The sequence below is a fragment of the Monodelphis domestica genome, chromosome 3 (genome assembly GCF_027887165.1).
Source record: "Monodelphis domestica isolate mMonDom1 chromosome 3, mMonDom1.pri, whole genome shotgun sequence".
In the NCBI taxonomy this organism is placed as follows: Eukaryota; Metazoa; Chordata; class Mammalia; order Didelphimorphia; family Didelphidae; genus Monodelphis; species Monodelphis domestica.
This window is the reverse complement of record NC_077229.1, coordinates 190,058,777-190,079,085: the sequence shown is the minus strand read 5'-3', so window position 1 is coordinate 190,079,085 and position 20,309 is coordinate 190,058,777. Positions and strand designations below refer to the sequence as shown.

General features: G+C 34.9%; 1 protein-coding gene across 1 annotated transcript in view; it reads right to left on the bottom strand.

The window, feature by feature from the left end:
• GMDS (GDP-mannose 4,6-dehydratase) overlaps positions 1-20,309 on the bottom strand; it is an 840,983-nt gene that overhangs the window by 666,802 nt on the left and 153,872 nt on the right. The window contains exon 2 of the mRNA XM_056823358.1: positions 9,206-9,250. Coding sequence (XP_056679336.1) covers positions 9,206-9,250 — 45 coding nt within the window. The remainder of the gene's footprint in view (positions 1-9,205; positions 9,251-20,309) is intronic.

The following is a 20,309-nucleotide window of genomic DNA, read 5'->3' as shown; positions in this document are numbered from 1 at the left end:
TTTCGCCCCTATCAATTTCAGATTTATCATTATTTAAAGAGAAAATTCCTTTACGTGGAAAAGAGCAATCCCAAAAGACTAAAAACAGACTATTGTTTTTTAGCAAAGAAAAACAATTCTAAGATCAAACAAACTGCCCTATCACATTTTCACATTAATCAATAAAATGAAGTGTCACTACCTAAAAAACATAAAAAAAGACAATTTCACCAGAATGTGATATGTTTACAGAGACAATTCTGATTAAAGTCAAATATGGACTTCATGGATCTTAGTAAGAATCAGATGGCTAATAGTCTGTTTCATCAATGATGGCAGGAAACATTCCATCCAGGTGTGTAGCACATCTCACATGCAGAGAATCTTTGCTATGTACATTCAAAAAGAGACTTGCTTAAACATTTAATCCACAAGAGTAGGCATTATCATAAGAACTCACAAAAGCTTTGTCTGTCTGTGACAGAGGTGAAACAAACTGCATCCAAACTGGATATTCTGGATAAGAATATAAATAGTGAACTTCACAAAAAAGATCTACATATAATTTTCTGAATGTTACTCTTTTTTTTTAAAGGGGCTGCGATTATTGGGTTTTCTTTTAAAGGGATTGAGAGGGGAACCCAATCAATAAGAGTTTTTCTTCTACAAACTGAAGTCAATGATTAAAATGATTAGGTCAAAACATTATAAAAAGATGATCATTCAAAACCAACAAAAAATTCTAACAAAATCGTAAATAAGTTTCAGGTCACATTTAATGAAGTACAAGAAAAGGAAGCTTTTTAAAGTATTCAGAATATCACAGAAAAGTCAAATTGAATTGAATCCCAGTGGCCAGATTAGGCAACAGTCCAAAGAAAATCTTTAATATTTAATGAAGAAAAAAGAAAACTAGTATAACAAACTCAAATTGCTGACTGCACAGATTTTTCTTTAAAACACATTTTCTTCATTGAATACTTAAGTCATTTGTCACTTGAGGAGTATAGAAAATTCCAATAAAAGGAGAGAAATAGCACCTAATTGTCTATTCTTATAAACAAAGAGAATGGTAAAGCCAAAAGGTGATACTGCTATTTACTTGAAGCACTAGGGTCTTTGGCACATGGAACAGCCACATAACCACAAATACCAAGTTCTTCCCCCATGCCAAAACAGAATAAGAAAATCAGTCACCCTTCCTTATAACAGATACTGAAATATGTGAAGATAATTATCATGACCTCTCATTCCTAAAAGTCTCCCTTTTTCAAGGATACATATTCCCAGTTTTTCAACCAATCTTCAAATGGCTTATTTTTATCACTCTCCATCATAACAATATAATGCATATAAAATGCTTTGCAAACTTTAAATACAGACAAGCCACTCTCTGAGATTTTGGATTTTTAGATTATACCTGAAAGCAAATTACCCAGAAAGCCAGGAATCCTTAAATTGGAACGGTCCCAGACTTTGAAAAGGACTTTGTAATTAGCATATAATATAGAAGGAAAGGTAAGAAAGGACCAAGACAAATAGTAACCTTTAAGAGAATTGCAAATTGTTTATTAAATTATCAAACTATTGATTTGGAAGTCAGTGGGATCCCCAGGTGACCACCTATCTAGTAGGACTAGATCCTTGTGGAAAATGTTAATTTTGAAATTGTTTTTAAAAAGACCAAAACTTTCAGTTCTTCATTGAGACTCTTTAGTACAAGCCACCACAGAAGAGGATACCTGAGAGGGCAATACCTAAGCCTTCTTAAGTAATTTGAAACCTATCTAGAATTTAGAATATAGATAAAAACACTTTGATTGACTTGCTGGAGTTGGCAAATGTTTAACTGGTCTCCAGCCCAGGAAGACTAGGATGTAATTCACAGCCAAGCACATCAGTACACACCTACCAACCCCAGACAGAGACTAGTGGGTATCTTTAGTTCAGGGGTTCTAAGCTATAGCAGAGTTAAAGTCAATCAGGTGTCCACATTAAATCTAGTACCAATATAGTGAATCCTCATGAGTGAGAGGCCACTAGGCTGTATAAGGAGGAAGTAAATCATTCCAGTCCAGCTTTTTACAGATAAGCAGTGGTGTCAGGCCTACAAGTAGTGACTATACTTTCAACATGAGCCAAATAGGAAGACTTAGACTCAAACAAATTAAAAAAAGAAGATATAATCACAGTAATTAAGGGCAGATAAGTAAACATCAAGAGTAAAGATATAAATGTTGCCTATATAATTTAATTAGAAGGGGCCATCAGATAAATGAATATAGGCCATGTCCATGATAGTCCCTTCAAAAGCTGAGATCACCAACACTCAATGTCAGCCCTGGTAGGAACCAGCAATTGAGAAAGCTAGCTCCTTAAAGAATGGGTAAGGGGGGAGGGTACCCAGGAGCTTTAAGAGAAGTACAGGCAGAATGCACAATGCTGAGGGGGCACCAGGTCTCTGAAAGCCAAGTTTTATGGGTAAATCTGGCATGGGGTGCTTTAGGACTATACAGGGGCTTCTAAAATCACCCTGAACTGCAGAACCTAAGGTGGATAATTTTGTATTTTCTTTTTCCCTTTGGATGCCTTCACAGAAGCATGAAGCCATTTCCTTCGTTCCGTGGAAAAAATCTATTTCTTAAAAGTTTGTTTATTTTCAGGGGGAAGGAGGGGAGAGATTAATTTGTCTTATCAATATTCAACTACCTTTTTATTCAATATGCTTGCCAACTAAATAACAAAATGAAATGATTAGCTTGAGTACTAAGTAAGGTAGAAAAGGTCACTGGTTAATAAATTGAGAAGCTAAAACTGAAATAAATAACCGTAGTGTTTAAATTTTCTTTAGGTAAACCTTCTTAAATGTACTATATTAAGCCAATGTTCAATTCCCCAAATGATATAAATTTCACTGTCAATCAGATCTTATTTGTAAATCTATTTTTCATGGCCATAAGTCTTCCTTAAAGTTCCAATTTTCTTTAATGAAAAACAAAATCTCAGAAAGTGCTGAAACTTCACTGTGCTAAATTGTATTTTAAATTCTTTATGAAAAGTCACCAAAATGATCAAAGATGCTCATGGAACTTTGTGAATAATGACCCAAGGTGCAAGAAAATCATAATTAGGCCAAAAAAGTGAACCAAGAAATTGTATAAAGCGACAGTTCTTAATAATTGTTCATCTAAGAGAAAGAAGTTAGCTTCCTGGTTTTCTAAGAAGCATAAACTCCAAGTTGAACCATCTACAATATAAACTATCTCATTTTAAGGGTTGCAGAATCTGCTTCCATCACTGTTTTGTCCCAATTCCTGATAAATGTTATAAATGACTTAGGGTTATAAGTTCTAGGACTGCTAAGTAGTGTAATGGATAGAGTGTAGGGCCTGAAAGTCAGAAAGACTCATCTTCCTGAGTTCAATTCTGCATTCACACTCTAGCCATGTTACCTTGGGCAAGTCACTTACTTCTGTTTGCCTCCAGTTTCTCATATGTTAAATAAGCTTTAGAAGAAATTGGCAAGCCACTTAAGTATCTTTGCCAAGAAAACCTCAAATGGGATAATGAAAAGTCAGAAATGACTGAAACAACTCAACAACAATTACAAAGTATCAAACTATATTTGGGGCTCTTTTCAATATTTGAAAAGGAACAATTCCTGTCTGCTATCAGGGATACATTAGTTTGGGAACTAGAATGAAGTAAAGATTGAAGTGAAAAGGTTTGAGAGTGTCCATCATTAAAGTCTGAATGCTGAACATGGACAGATTCAGCAGGTCCAATTATACTGCATTTCAAAATGGGGTGGGTTATCTATAAACAAAAGAGGAAGAAAGTTATTAGTACAAAAACAGAAAGTGAAGAAAATGACAGAAATATTTTAGGTTCTCATATGAATTATGGGGAAATTTTAATTATTAAATTAAAATGTTTTATGTAATTAAAACATTATTCATAAGTATTAATTTTTTAAAATATAATTTTTGTTAATATACAATTTCTCTCAATTTCAAAGCAATCGTTGCTTATGTGTCAAGATCAGAAGTCCATTAGTAAAGAAAGCAGACATTGGGTTTTATTGTGTATTTTAATGTTACTCTACAACTGCCTCAGTTCTTCAAACTTTCATGGCACTTTTCCCCACCACCTTGTTTTACTTCACACACAGACACAGACACAGACACAGACACAGACACAGACACAGACACAGACACACACACACACACACACACACACACACACACACACACCCTTCTAAGGCTATTTGATCAGCTTCCTGTTCTTTTCTCATTTCACATCACTCAGATATACACCCTTCAATCTAATCCCTCAAATATTTCATCAAGAACAAAGTGGTTCTTTCCCTTGCCAAGGCAAACTCACTGCATTGATACCATACTCAATCAATCCCATATTCTTCAGAAAATTTCCCTATTATCTCCATTCTCTCATTAATCTTCAGTCTATCACTCTCTAATGGCTGCTTCCCAGCTACCTCACAAACATTCCTATGTCTCTCTCATGCTTAAAAAATTCATGTGATCCAACATCTCTATTAGTTATTATTCTCTATCTCCCCCTCCTCTGTAACTAAACTCTTTGATAAAGACATCTACATTTGATGCCTCCACTTTCTCTCTTTTCACTCAATCGTAAATCTTCAATCTGTCTACTGACCTAAGTGGCACAGTGGATAGGACTTTTGGGTTGGCTTAGAATCAGGAAGACATGAGTCCAAATCAAGCCTCGGATACTTTCTAGCTATGACTATGGGCAAGTAATTTAACCCCAGTTGCCTATTTCCTCAATTACAAAATGAAGATAATCTACATCAGAGAATTTTCAGAATCAAATTAGATAACATCAGTACATGGCCCATAGTAGACACTTAATAAATGTTTGTTTCACTGCCCTTTAACATCATTTAACAGAAGCTGCTCATTCCAAAGTTACCAGTGTTTTCTAAATTGTCAAGCTTAAGGGTCTTTTTCAAACCTCAACCTTCTTAATCTCTGTGCAGTCTCACATCTTGTCAATTACACTCTCTTCCTGGATTTACTATTCTCTAGATTTCTTATTCAGGTGATGCCTACTTGCCATATAAATCTTCCAAGGCTCTCTCCTAGACCTTCTTCTCTTCTCTCTTTATGCTCTCTTAGTGATCTTAGTAGCATGATGACTGCCAGATTTATATCCTCTTCTGAGCTATAATATAAAATCAACAACTGTCCCTTGAACATCTCAAAGCTGATTATCTTGTAGAAACCTCAAATTCAACATATCTGAAACAGAATTGTCTTTTCCTCAAAATCTTTCCTCTTTTGAAATTCCATTATGACTATTTAAGGCACCTCCATACTCCCAGGCATCCACAATCACAACTTTGGAATCATCAATTCCTCATTCTTACTAAGCCCACATAGAGGTAGAGGATGAAGTTTGGTTAGTACATGAAGTGACGTGAAGGAGAGGAGTTTGAAATGAGACTAAGTAATTTTAATTTAATCCCAGAGACAATGAGAAGCTCCTCAAGGATTTCTAATAGAAAGACATTCCTTCTCTCCTTCTGTATCTTTCGTATTAAATCAAATCTTTAACTTCCCCATGACAATTTGGCTCTCCACTACTCCTTTTTCTATTGCTCTGTCATTGTTGTTCTGGTCTCAATTTATTCCCTTCTTGGTCGAGACTCTATAGCTGGGATCCCCTAACTACAGTCCGCATTTTCCAGAAGGGGCACCTCTTTCATTGGTGATCAGTGAGAGGAGCACTGTATGTGGCAGTGCTGTAAAGCGTGGTGTCACTCACATACAGTACTACTTCCAGTAACATAATCCTTTGCATGGTGCCTTGTTTTGAGAGTAACTAAACAAGAATGAGGCACCATGCAAAGGATTATGTGGCTGCACAATGGAAGACATCAGCATGGTGAGTGGTGATCTGGGGGAGGGGATTCCGCACTGGGTATACTGCTGCCCGGTATAGTGGTGGCAGTGATGGGCCTGCACAAGGTGTGACAGGCCCATCCCAGCCAGCGCTGCAGCCTCCTCTATCCCAGACAGCAGTGTACAGATTTGTTCATAGTTTGTTTTTTTAGAGTCTGGCCCTCCAACGGTCTGAGGGACAGTGAACTGGCCCCCTGTGTAAAAAGTTTGGGGACTCTTGCTCTATTCAACCTTCTTGTCTACTCTGGAATACTTTGAAACTTCATCTTCTTGCTTTTCAGGCCTGGCTAAATTCCAGCCTTGAGTTAGTCTAATCATTGGCATTGCATGCCTCTATATTAATGTTGCTAAACTTCACTTCAAGAAATCACACATCAGGGGGCAGCTGGGTATCTCAGTGGATTGAGAGCCAGGCCTAGAGACGGGAGGTCCTAGGTTCAAATCTGGCCTCAGACACTTCCCAGCTGTGTGACCCTGGGCAAGCCACTTGACCCCAAAAGCCTAGCCCTTACCACTCTTCTGCCTTGGAGCCAATACACAGTATTAACTCCAAGATGGAAGGTAAGGGTTTAAAAAAAAAATCACACATGAAATTCCATCTATTCAAAAAAATGTATATTATCTCATTTAAATAAGCCACAACTGCTGGACTTTGTGATTTAATTGGTACAAGTAATTCTGGGTAAGGAAATATCCTCTACCACTGCAAACATAATAATAAATATTTACAATAGTAAGCATTTTAGTGGCTTACAAAGAATTTTATATATGTTACCTCATTTGGTTCTCAAAACAACTACATGAGGTCAATGTGATTACTATCTTCATTTTTCAGATAAGGAAAGTGAGGCTGAGAAAAATTACTTGAACCAGTCATATAGCAAATATGTGACACAATTTTTAGACTCAGGTCTTCCTGACTCAAAGTCTAAGGCTAGACCTACATATTACCCCAAGGGCACCGATGAAATCCACTATTGGTGTACACCAAGTTTTCTATCTGGCAGGCATTCTTTTTTTCTATATGTACATACTCTCTGGGTGAGCTTAACTATTCACAAGGGCTAATTATCATCTCCAAATTCCTCCTGTTAATGGGAGTCCCACTTCACAAGTTAAAGGCTAGATACTCCTTATAGATGGCTCTATCTACATCTCTGATTCAACAATTACAAAGCAGAATCCACTCACTACCTTTCCCCATAAACTGACCCCTCTTTCAAACTTCCCTACTTCTCTTGCATATTACTACCCTCCTTCCAATTACCTAAATTTGGAACCTTGGATGCATCTTAGCTCCCTTCATCCCCTAGATCCAAACAGTTGCTAAATCTTTCTGATCCTCCACATTTTTCTCTAGTTCTCTCAATGTTCAACTCAGATGTTGTTGCCTAACTAAAGACCTTCCTAACCCATTTTGCCTAATGCCCTCCCCAGGCCCCACTTCCTTTCAATTACCTGTCTGTATAAATTATTTAATTCCATCTTCTACCCTTCTCCTCATGGATTCATTCTTGAAGACAAAATCTATTAAATTTTGCTATTGTTAGCATTTCATACATACAATGGTTAATAAATGTTTCCTGAAATAAAACATACAGGAAACATCTCTATAGCATCCCCATTAAGTGATCATCACCCTGCCTCTGCTTTTAGACCTATAGTTAGGAGGAATCCATTACAGACAGAGGGCAATGCATTTCACATGTATGTGGTTTTAATTGTTGGGGACTTTTTATTGAGTTTGTTATCTGTTTCTCATTGTCCTCATAACCTTGTTTCTAATTCTGTCCTCTACCCAGATTCTATCAAATTTAATACTTTGTTTACATCCCAGCCTTAGAATATAGCTATAATAAATAGCTATTATATTGTGCTATCCTTCTCCACCCCAACTGCAGTCTTTCTTTCTCCAAACTAAATATCTCTGGTTCCTTCAAACAATCTTTGTATATGTTATCCATGTATATCCCTTCTTACAGATGACCTCTAGCTTCAATGTACTTCTAAAATATAGCACCAAGAACTAACTCTAGATACAGTCAAAACAGGGCATAATACATTAAGAGGATCACCAGTCATCATTACATGGACACTTTGTTTCTATTAATGTAGCCAAAGTTCATGTTAGATTTTTATTGGGCTAATATAGTATACTAGTGATTCAAATTAAGTTTGTAGTTCCACTAAAGTACTTAGAACTTACATGACTTTCTCATGGACACACATAATAAATATTGGAGGTCATACTTAATCCCTAGTTCCCCTGACTCTAAAGTTGATGCTGTTTATATTGAAATAGCCTACTTGAAGGCAAGAATTGTCTCATTTTTTGTCTCCTTATAACCTGTACTTGGCACATTGTCTGGTATCTGAACTAGGTACTGAATACATTTATCTTGAAGGAAGGATTTGGCACATTTTTAAAATTCTCCCAAAATCAAGTTTCAAAAAAAAAAAATCAATGTATATACCAAGTGCCAAATAATGAAGACTTCGAATTGACAAGATAAAAAACACTATCAAGAGACAAGAGATTCATATTGTGAGAAAACAAATTCCTTTTCCTCATAGTCTGTTGCCACCCTATACTTCTCCACATTTGTACAGAATTACAATCTGGGGTGCTACTAATACAAAAGAAAATCTTTCAATTAATTAGTCATCCATAACAATTCTGAAATAAATGCAAAATGCAACACTGCAAACATTGCATGCCAACAGATATCAAATTTGGTGAATAAAACTCATTTTCTAAGCACTGAAGTAGTAAAATCAAGAATATGAAAAAAATAAAACGCTTTTCAGTAAGAGTTTCCATAAAAATAAAAGACTAATAGAAAGGAAGCAACCATCTCTAGGTTTAAATTTTGCATATGAGTCTGTCATGGATTAGCTAGATTTTTATTGCTTCATGCAATTTCCGAATTAGAAGTGACTTCATTGTGAGTCAGGTTTTTTTAAATGATACATTACATCATAAATTATTCCTTAATTCTTTACAGCTTTGACTTGCACAGGTTGCTGCTTTATCTGAAACTGTGGGAAGTGTGCAGGGCAGTTAAACCCCCAGGAGCAGAGGGAAGCCACCAGTGGACACCAGAAGATAAATAGCACAATGAACTGGCATGATTACAGGCCATTCTTTAATAGAGCTTTGATTTGTTATCAGGGTTTCAGTGGAAAACACACACACTGGAGGACAGCAGCAGAGGAAACTAGAGGCTTCTGGGTCCAAATGATTCCATCAACCATGCTTGCTTTATTGAGTCACTCACCTCATAACCCTTTTCCAAGAGGAATTCGGCCAAATATGAGCCATCCTGGGAAGAGAAAGAGATGGGGAAAATGTTAGATGCATAATAGTAAGACCAAGTATTTTTTTAAAGCACTTTTAAAATATAAAATTTAATTAAATCAAAATATAATGATAGCCATCTCTATCTATTGTTCACTAGGAAGAAAATGAATCCTGTCTTTGGATTGAAAAGTTTAGATGGATCACACACACGTGATACTAATATGTGAAGACGATGGACACTTCAATAACATTAATGCTAAGCAGTTGAAGTACAGAAAAAAGTAACTGCCACAGATAGGAAGGGGTCAGACAAGAATAATAATTTGTAATTCCTTTTCTAACATTTCAAACTATTTACCAGCACTGGTATTGAACAACGAACATTTATTAAGCACTCACTATATAAAATCATTATGTTCCTAACTCTAGAGAAGGAGAAACCCTCAGGTCATTTATCGCCACCTTGGTCAATATCACCTAGATGTTGAAGAAATCTGAGATATTCTGACTCCAGGTAGCTAATGTTTTGCCACTCTACCACACTGCTATGTTGAGAAATGTCAGGACAGGATTAAATGCCAGGTCCTCATCCCATGTTCTACAAGGAGGGATGCTGCCTGAATACATATTAGTACATTAGAAGCACACAGGCCAAGGAATTAGGTAAATGACATAGTCTGGGATATTTTAAAGAGGAAGAGGACATTAGTGGTAAGGCAAAGACTTAAAAGACTTGAAGACTGAAGGTGAGCCTTGAAGGAAGAGGATCCAGGAAGGTGGAGATAAGAAGAGAGTTTGTTTTAGGCATGGAAAACGGTCTGAGCAAATGGTTAGAGGTAGGGGATAGAGTAAATTAAATTCAAGGAACAAATAGCAAACCAATCTTGCCAGAACATAGAATGAATAAAGGAGAATAACATAACATAAAGCTGGAAAGGTAAACTGGGGACAGATTGGGCAGGGCTTTAAATGTCAAGCTAAGAAATCTAGGTTTTGTCCAATAGAACAGTAGCTGTGGGTATCATTTCCAAAGAAAATTATAATGTTAGTGTGGTAGATATATTTCATTAAATTTAAAAAGCATTTATTTAGCACTATGTGTAAAGCACTGAAGATACAAATTAAAAGGAGGAGCTTCCTGACCACAAGGGTCTTAATGACCACAAGGACCTTCTGCAGACTGAATAAATAATGTTTCACATATATACATATGGATATTTTTCAAATACATGCAGATGGAAGATATAAATTCATTTGAAAGGATTAATAAATTTACAGTAGCTTTCTATCAAGAATAAAAATTTCTTGAACATTACAAAAGGATTCTCTAACTCAAAAAAGGCTATGGACCACTGCTTTGGATAATAGGGGGCCACTGCAGTTTTCTAAGCAGGGTAGTAAAATTCTAAGACTTATGTATTTGAAAAGATTACTTGGTTTGGGTTGGTTTTGTTTTTCAATAATTCTTTCCCTTACTCCCTACACTGCCCCTAAATATGAACAAAGTGAAAACAAAACCATTGTTACAATCATATACAGTGAAACAAAACACATTTCATGTTTGGCTAAGTTCCCTCTACCCCCCAAAACACACACACACACACACACTCTCTCTCTCTCTCTCTCTCTCTCTCTCTCTGACTCTGAATCCTTCGCTTCTCTGTCAAGAGGTGTCACATGTTTTATCACTTGTTAATAGATCCTGGAATTGTTAGATTGACCATCACCTTCAGAATTCAGAAAGATTAATTTGGAAACAATATGACTAGATAATAGAAAGAAAAGAGGCAAGATGTCTGGTTTGGCAGCTATTACAATAAAACAGATGAGAAGAGAAGATGGTACTAATATAAGAAGAAGAAAAGAGGAGAGATGCCAAGATGCAAATAACAAATAGATTAAGTGAGAAAAGGGAAAGCCTGGGAAGAGGGAAATCAATTTTGAGGCTATTATAACTGCCCAGTTAAGAGTAACGATAGCAAAATTTCTTTTAAAAAATCCTCCTAAATTCTACCTAAGTTAATTAACTTATTCTGTGACATACCAATCAAACTAGCAAGTAATTATTTCATAGAACTAGAAAAATATAGCAAAATTCATCTGGAAGAACAAAAGGTCAAGAATATCAAGGGAAATAATGGGAAAAAAATGAAGGAAGGTAGCTTAGCAGTAGTAGATCTCAAATTGTACTAGAAAGCAGCAATCATCAAAATAGTCGGGCACTGGCTAAGAAATAGAATGGTAAATCTATGTAATAAATTAGAAAAACAATATACATGGGTAAGTGCCCTTAGAAACCTAGAGTATGATATACTCAAAGGCTCCAGCTTTTGGAATGAGAACTTACTATTTAACAAAAACTGCTTAGGAAATTGGAAAACAGTATGGCACAAGTTAGATATAGATCAATATCTCACACTCCATACTAAGATAAGATCAAAACGGATATATGATCTATCTTTAGATATAAAGAATAACACCATAATCAAATTAGGGGAACACAGAATAGTTTACCTGGCAGATCTCTGGAGAAGGGAAGAATGTATGACCAAACAAGAGTATTACAGGATATAAAATGAATAATTTTGATTATGTTAAATTAAAAAGGTTTTGTACAAATAAAAGTAATTAACTAAGATTAGAAGGGAAATAAACTGGGGAAAAGAAATTTTATAATAAATTTCCTGATAAGGGTTTAATTTCTCAAATTTATAGAGAAACTAAGTCAAATTTATAAGAATACGAGCCATTTCACAATTGACAAATGATTAAAGGATATGAGCAAGCAATTTTCAGATGAATAAATCAAAATTATCAATAATTATATGAAAAAGAGGGCAGCTGGGTGGCTCAGTGGAATTAGAACCAGGCCTAGAGACAGGAGGTCCTGGGTTCAAATGTGGCCTCAAATACTTCCTAGCTGTGTGACCCTGGGCAAGTCACTTAATCCCCATTGCCTAACCCTTACCACTCTTCTGCCTTGGAACTAATACATAGTATTGATTCTAAGATGGAAGGCAAGGGTTTAAAAATAATAATAATCATATGGAAAAGTGTTCGAAGTCACTCTTATTTAAAGAAATGCAAATTAAAACAATGCTGAGGAACCATCTTATACCTATCAGATTAAGATGGCAGTAAAGGAAAAGTGGTAAATGTTGGAAAAGAAATGGCAAAATTGGGACACTAACGCACTGTTGGTGGAGTTATAAATTCATCCAACCATACTGGAGGGCAATCTGTAATATTCCCAAAGGGTTATAAAACTGTGTATACCCTCTGATCCGTTAATACCACTACTGGGTATGTATCTCAAAGAGATAATTAAAACAGGGAAAGGACCTATTTATACAAAAATATTTATAGCAGCTCTTTTTTTGGGGCAAAGAATTAGAAATTCAGGGGATATCCATCAATTGGGAAATAGCTGTACAAGTTATGGTACATGTTGGTGATGGAATAATAATAATAATGTTGTCCTATATGAAATTATAAGCAAGATGATTTCAGAAGAAGCTGGAAAGATCTGCAGGAACTAATGACGAGGGAAATAAGCAGAACTGGGAGAACATTGTACACAGTAACAGCAATATTGTACAATGATTATCTCTGAAAACATGGCTACTCTCAGCAATGCAATGATCTGGCATAATTCTGAAAGACCTCTAGGGAAAAAAAAACTGTTCTAGTTGTCTTTCATATCAGTGTATTTATGGTTTGACTTTGAGGATTTGGTTACATATGACTGTGCTCTTAAAACATTGACCGATAATCTTGAAGTGTCTTTTGCCCGACAATAAAAAAGTAAAATTTAAAAATCCTCCTAAAACAGTCAATTTTAAATTTTAAAATAAAAATGTTAATATAATGTAGTACATATGTTTAAAAGGTGTAAGGTAAAAAAATGAAGAAAAGGGAACAAAAGTCAGGAAATCACTGGTGTCAATGACTCCAAAACTATAAAAATATTTATATACCTCCCTCACAAAATGAAATAATCTGACATTCCTGAATCAATCCCTAAAACTTAAAATCCCTTCAGCTTTTAGCAGTTTCCTTTTCTTTCTATATACCCTCAAGTTTTAGGAAAAAACAAAAGTGAGGGACTCTTACCGGAGTCTTAAACTAGATTATAAGTAATTTGCTTAAAACCAAGAAAGAAACAGGGAGGGAGGGGGGAAAGAAGATATTAGTATTTTCCTCAGATTCTTCAGTTTCAGAAAAGCTTAAAATACATCTCTGACCCTCAAAAATTCTGACAAAATATTCCAGAGAAAGAATGTATTGCAGTCACTTTGCTTAAAGCTAGAATTTGAGATGCACTAGAAGCCTTGAAAATGACAGGGATGGCAGAAGAGAGTTTATTACATCAATGCAGGAGTCCTACATAAATCTAAACAGAATGTGGTTATTTTAAAACTCTACCAGATTTTCTTCTGACTCTGTGACATGAATATTCTGTTTTATAGACTAGTGTGGCAAAGAAGAGTTTTCCTCCCACTCCTGATATATGCACTATCACATGCTTTTTACAAGCCCAGTGTTCAGTAGAAATCAAATTATGATGCTGGCTGATTTAGACCATAACAAGCCAGGTCTGCCCATGCCACAAGCGGAAATGTTAAAATAATCAGTGGTTCCATAAATCTAAGAATAAGAAAAAGGCTTAATAGAAAAAGTGTTCACAGTTTCTAAAACACACACACACACACACACACACACAGTAGAAAAAGCCTGGAAAGAATATTTTTAAATTCTTTTTTCTTAAAGCAGGTAACTTTGTATTCTATGCATTTTATAATGCTTTGGGGATGAAAAAGTAAAAATGCTCTGTTTTACCATAGTTGTATAACCTGTTTTTTAAAAAAAGCAGAGGTGAAAATGCTAATACTGCAGAGAAAGAGAGAAGTGGGGGAAAGCAGTGATTATTTAGAGAGTTGATGTGAAACAGACGTGACCAGGATTGAACCCTGTCAATAAGGTCTTGTTCTTCTCACCCAACCCGTTTCTCAAACTTTCCAACCACAGTGGAACATTCTGAACCAGTAGTGGCATTCACTTCCTCGGCACTTCCTTTCCAGGTCTATCAAGTGATAGGGGCACAAGCTTCACAATGAGTGGGAAACAGGCAGCAAGTGGGAATGCTACTGATTTCTGGCTCTAACACAGCAAAACTGATTGACTGTCTGGTAATCGCTGCACACAAAACAGATTGATGTGACCCAGCACAGAGATAAAGTATCATGGCAAGTCAAAAGTTTTGCAAAACAAGTGTTGTTGTTTTTTCCTGCCTTTTTCAAGGCAGTAGCTGTCAGTGAATATTGTCAACTGACCAGTGATTAAAATGCCATGGAAGTTTAGAACCTATAATCAACATTAAACTCTAGCAATCTTATCCCTAGTGAGACTCAAGGACTATGTACCAACCATTGCTCAAATCACACTCCTTTCTCTCATCTCTCCCCCTTCTCCTAAGCCAAACTATCAAAAATCTTCAAACTTTAAAAAAAATGCAAGAATATATAGACTTACTTTTCATACACATCTATTAGTTCAGTGTCCTTTAAAGAATGTCTTAAGAGATTCAATCATAATGCTCACTTTTAAGTGTGATCTGATCGCAAAGAAGTCATACATTTAACTTTAAAACTTTAGAACCCTCTTTGTTCTATCTGCTCCACCATAAACACATAGAAAGAACTCAGATAAGAAGAAATATGTGTAAAGTTTCCATGTTTCCTGGGATTTCTAAGCCTTACTTTTTGCCAAACTGTGGCATCACCTGGTACCTGATTGTTTCAAGAGGATGTCTGTGCTTTGGAGGTGATAAACCCCTAAGATCTTTTCCTATAAGTCAAATAATAAAAAAAAATGTGTATGCAGTTAAGTCTAGTAAGTCTAAGTTACCTTAAAGATTAAAAAAAAATCCAAGAAACTTTTAATTATTTTACCTCTGAAAACAGTCCACTCACTTTTCATCAGTTTTTTTACCGTTTTGTGCAAAGCAATCTTTTGCTGTCTTGCCCTATACATATGACTCACATAGCAACAGGGAAAGCAAAAAAAGAGCATCAGAGTCGATTTGTCCATCTATTGGATGTAGTTTCATTCAATTTTTTAGCAGTACCTAGCAGAGGTGCTCCACATGGTGTGTATAACTAAAATGAATCCTCAGAGGCTTTGGTTTCACAATCAATCCTTGAGAATTTCAAGTCATTAATGAAGGAGAGGTCTAAACTTTAGAACATCTAAACTCCCTTTCATTGACTTGGCCAGGGAAAATTATTTCAATGTATAACTGGTGGTGAAGATCCATATAAGGAGCTCTTACCCTTTTTTAAAAAATCATACTCCTTTGTTAGTCTTATGAAGACTTAAGAATTCCTTCTCAGAACAATATTATTGAATCTACAAAATAAATTGTAAATGATTTACAAAGGAAAGCAATTGTATTGAAATGAAAATGGGATTTTTACCCATATAAATTCACAAACATTCTGAAATTTATTTGGGGATGTTTTATAAGTCTCTAGAGGCCAGGTTAAGAACTCCTGATCTATATACTGATTTTGCCTACATCCAAGAAATCTTCCAGAAAAAGAAGAGAAGCAGATGAAGTGTTAACTGGTACCCACTTATCAAGTCAGAGTTAGAAATGAGACTAATATACAGATATAAATGTCTAAAAGCTAGGAAAAAAGAGCACCAAAGTTAGAACAAACAGAACCAAAACCAAGAGACATGGGGTAGGCTAGGGTTGGGGTGATGAAAAGAATATCACTTTCTCGGAAGATGATGTTAATATTTTCAATATGGTGTGCAAATAATAAGTGGATAAAGTCTTAAGAAAAATATCTGTTGTACTAAACTATTCATAATAGTAAATTTTATTGTTGGTTAAATCAGTATCATTACCATGGGCTAAGAAATATCCTGTTGGTTCAAGTAATATTTGACTTAAAATCTGGCCTATATTATCAATCATTATAATTAGTCAAACTCTGAGTGCATATAATTATGATCAATGGAGAGAGGATACCAAAAAATAAATGTTAGTCACTGCCCTATTACTTGAAAAAAAATCTCTGAATTTCAAATTATAACATTCTTCAACCAGAAAGCTTTATAGCATAAGCAAATCTGCACATGGCCAGAAGGACTATAATAAGTGTATGATTTATATAGGTAATAAAATTTCTTGCCATCAGGAGCACAAGTTCTAAGAATGAATCATGGATAGGTGAAACAACAGGCTTTTTTTGAATAATGGTGAAAATGTGAGCTAATATCACTTCCTTTCTTGTTCCTCCATCTCTGAAATATACACACTGCCCTTTGTTATTTTAAATTGCTATTTTGATCAGGAAAAAAAAAAAACCCTGATAAAATGCTATTACTATACTTGTAGGAATTGAGTTTCTGGACCAACTCTCAACTCATTTTTGACTATGGATCACTTTGACAGAGATAGTTAACTAAACTACAAGTCTTATTCTCATCATCTATAAAATGGAAATAATACTTATACAACTTAAATTTCTGGGGCTGCTGAAGGGAAAAAATGAGACAATCTATATACATAATGATATATGCAAAAAGCCCTATATAAATACATCAGCTAATATAATTAGTGTTTTCATCAATTATAATTTTGTATTTTAAAAAAACCCATCAGATTCAGAAGAGAGTAAATGCAAGGAGAATTGTCTGAAGGGTATAAGACATTTGTAGTTTTCTTGAGGGGGAAAGGGAGGTAGCAATCTTAGAAATAACTTCCAACCTAATCTGTTCCGAGCTGGCCTAAGTTGCACTTTTCAAATTTATATCTACAATATACCAGATGAAAGTTTTCTATTACTTTATTTACAGGAGCCTTTTTATAGTCATGCAGGACTATAAATACAGAGATAAAGATTTATACAAATTTTCAAGGAAGTCACCAGTCAATTACCAGTGAATTTCATGCTAAACAATAAATCTTGACAGTAAATAGTGATACTCAGGATAAAAAAACTGATTTATTTGCACATATTTTGGTAAAAAGAATTCCCTGTTCTTACTCTTATCTCTCTTACTCTCCAAAAGTGATAAGACAATACAATTAGCTCTTGTTTTTTATTTTTCTTTTACAAAGAACTTGCTCATATAGGTCTAATCATTGAGGCAAATAATAAGGGACATTCACTTTTGTAGGTAAATTGAACCAGAAAAGAGCTACATGTTGGGCCAGTCCCCAAAGTGATGTTTTGATTAAAAGCTTAAATTTTGAAAGAAAAAATTATAAAGCAGAATTATGAAATTTAAGTATTTGTTTGACTTATTAATGTTTCCACTCTGCCAAGTCTGCATTTCTTTCCTTAATTTGTATTCTGGCCAAGGCAGACTCAGAAAACAAATGTCCTTTTGTTTATAGCTCTGAAAGGTCACAAAAACAACAAAAGGAGATGCAAATATAAATGAATGTGTCTTTCTATAAAACTTTCCTTGTCTTATTTCAAGTTCATTTAGCAGGTTAGCTGTTTCCAAAATGTCACTGCTAGTCACTAACACAAGTTTAACTCTTTTCAAATGACCTCACTCTTTTTCAATCAGTTTTTTTCAATGAAATGTTTCAACCGAATTCAAGATAGGTAGGTAGATTCTTAAAGTACAAATGCCACCTCACTGTTTCATGCCATTTGTTTAATTAAAATCCTTGTAATTTCATCAGTGAAGGAGTCTTTGCCAATATGAGTCAGAAGCTTCTCCACAACTTATTCTTAAGGACACTTCGAAGTTAAGCCATTATGTATCAGAGATAGGATGAATGAGTATGAACTCTAACTGAGCACTCAAGGTTCTCAAAGAACAAAGCTTTCCCGAATTTGGCTTATTTCTGCCACATTATTTCACACTATAACCCTTTCACAGACCCAGACAAGGCCCAAACAAATCATATTTCTCTTCTCCTTGCTCAAAGGCAACCTACAAGTTTCTACCTTTCTACTTTCACTCAATCATTCCTTACACCTAACAAGACCATTCCCTTTACATTTCCACTGGGTGAAATCCTAGTTAACCTTCATGTATATCATTGGTACTTCTCTGAAAGTTTCTCTGATTTTTTTTCATTACCCTGGTCAAAGTGATCTTCCTCATTCTTTCCTCTAAGTTATCATTGTACTTTGTTTATAACTATCAGGTATTCAACTATTCTACTTGCTCTATAGCTACTTGTCAAAAAAATGGCTTTTGAAGGTAGGGACTTTATTAATCAATATTCTTATATATAAAATATGAATTATGAGCAGATAATTATATGAAAATAAGTAACCAAAGAATGAACTTACTTTTTCACTACTCTTCTGTATGCCATGAAACTTTATAGTTTTTCCAAGAAGTGTAGAGGAAACTGAAGCAATCATTAGGAGATATTTTGCCCAATTATATGCCAATAAATCTGACAATCTAAGTGAAATATACATAAATATACACTGTCCAGATTAACAAAAGAGGAATTAGAATACTTAAATAGACTCATCTCAGAAAAAGAAATTGAATAAGCCATCAATGCACTCCCTAAGAAAAATTCACCAGGGTCAAATAGATTCACAAGTGAATTCTATCAAACATTAAAGAACAATTAATCCCAATACTATATAAACTCTTTGGGAAAATAAACATAGGAGTTTTTTGAAATTCTTTTTATAACATAAATATGATACTGTTACCTAAGATAGGAAGAGCAAAATGAGAGAAAGAAAAATATAGGGCAATTTCCTTAATGAATATAGATACAAAAGTTTTAAATAAAATACTACCAAGAAGGAAAACCTAAGTGAAACTATGTATGCTGCAAGTTACTTCCACTGATGGCCAATCTTACTGATTTCCAGATCTGACAAGCTGTACAAAATACTGATGATAAATTAAATTTATTTTAAGCCCATAGCATAAATTTAGACTTTCCAGTTTAGGGTTAATATTATCCTTTTGGTTAGAACTCACATGTTAATGACAAACAATGAGCACTTGTATTTTCTTATAAGCTAAAAGTAAATTACAGGAATGAACAAAGGCTTTATTATCTTGATTTTGCTGCACACCTATTACAAACCAGTTTTTATTTTGAAGTATAATTCCCAGTCCTTGAAGGAGAAAATAGGTTTATGATCACACACCAAAAGGTCTTTTTTGTCAAACATGACACCTTCTGGTTAAAAACAGAAGTCAAGCCTGAAAATTAAGAAAAGTGGAAGAATTTGATAGGTAACCTAAAATTTGAGAAAGATTGGAAGAAAGAATTCCCACATAGCCAATGAAGCCTATCAGCGCAAGCCATAACTAGCACACACACCTATGTTTAAGAGGCAGTTGCCTATGATGTTGGTAAAAATGCAAACACTTTTTGATCACTATCACCAGCAGTCAACCACTACACAGAATCTTGCTCATTCATCAAGTGAATTTTCCTCATTATAATTTCATTTTATTAGTAAAGCTTTGTAAAATATTAAAAATTAAATAACATCTAATTAAGTCTTGATGTTCATTTCTTAGTTTATCATTTCCTTTCAGATGAGATGGCTTTACAGAGTTATTGCTAAAGAAATGAAAAGTGCCAAAGGAACCTGAGAACACCACAAACTAATTTCACCTGTTTTAAAGGGAGCAGTATAATTTATCTTTATTTGCTGAGACTTTGAATGAGGCAATTAAGATTGGGAATACAAGAAAGAATTTTGGCTTCAAAGGTATCTGAAACATTTAAAGATAATCAACAAAAAACTATTTGCAAACTATTATATTTTGATACAAAAGTACACTTTTGATGGAATCAAAGCTGTAATTAAAATAAAACTAAAAGGTATGTTCTGGGGGGCAACTAGGTGGCTCAGTGGATTGAGAGTCAGACTCAGAGAGGGAGGTCCTGGATTCAAATGTGACCACGGACACTTCCCAGCTCGGTGACCCTGGGCAAGTCACTTAACCCCCATTGCCTAGCCCTTACTGCACTTCTGCTTTGGAACTAATACATAGAATTGATCCTAAGATGGAAGGGTATTAAAAAAACAAATGAAAAGAAAATATTGACAAATTAG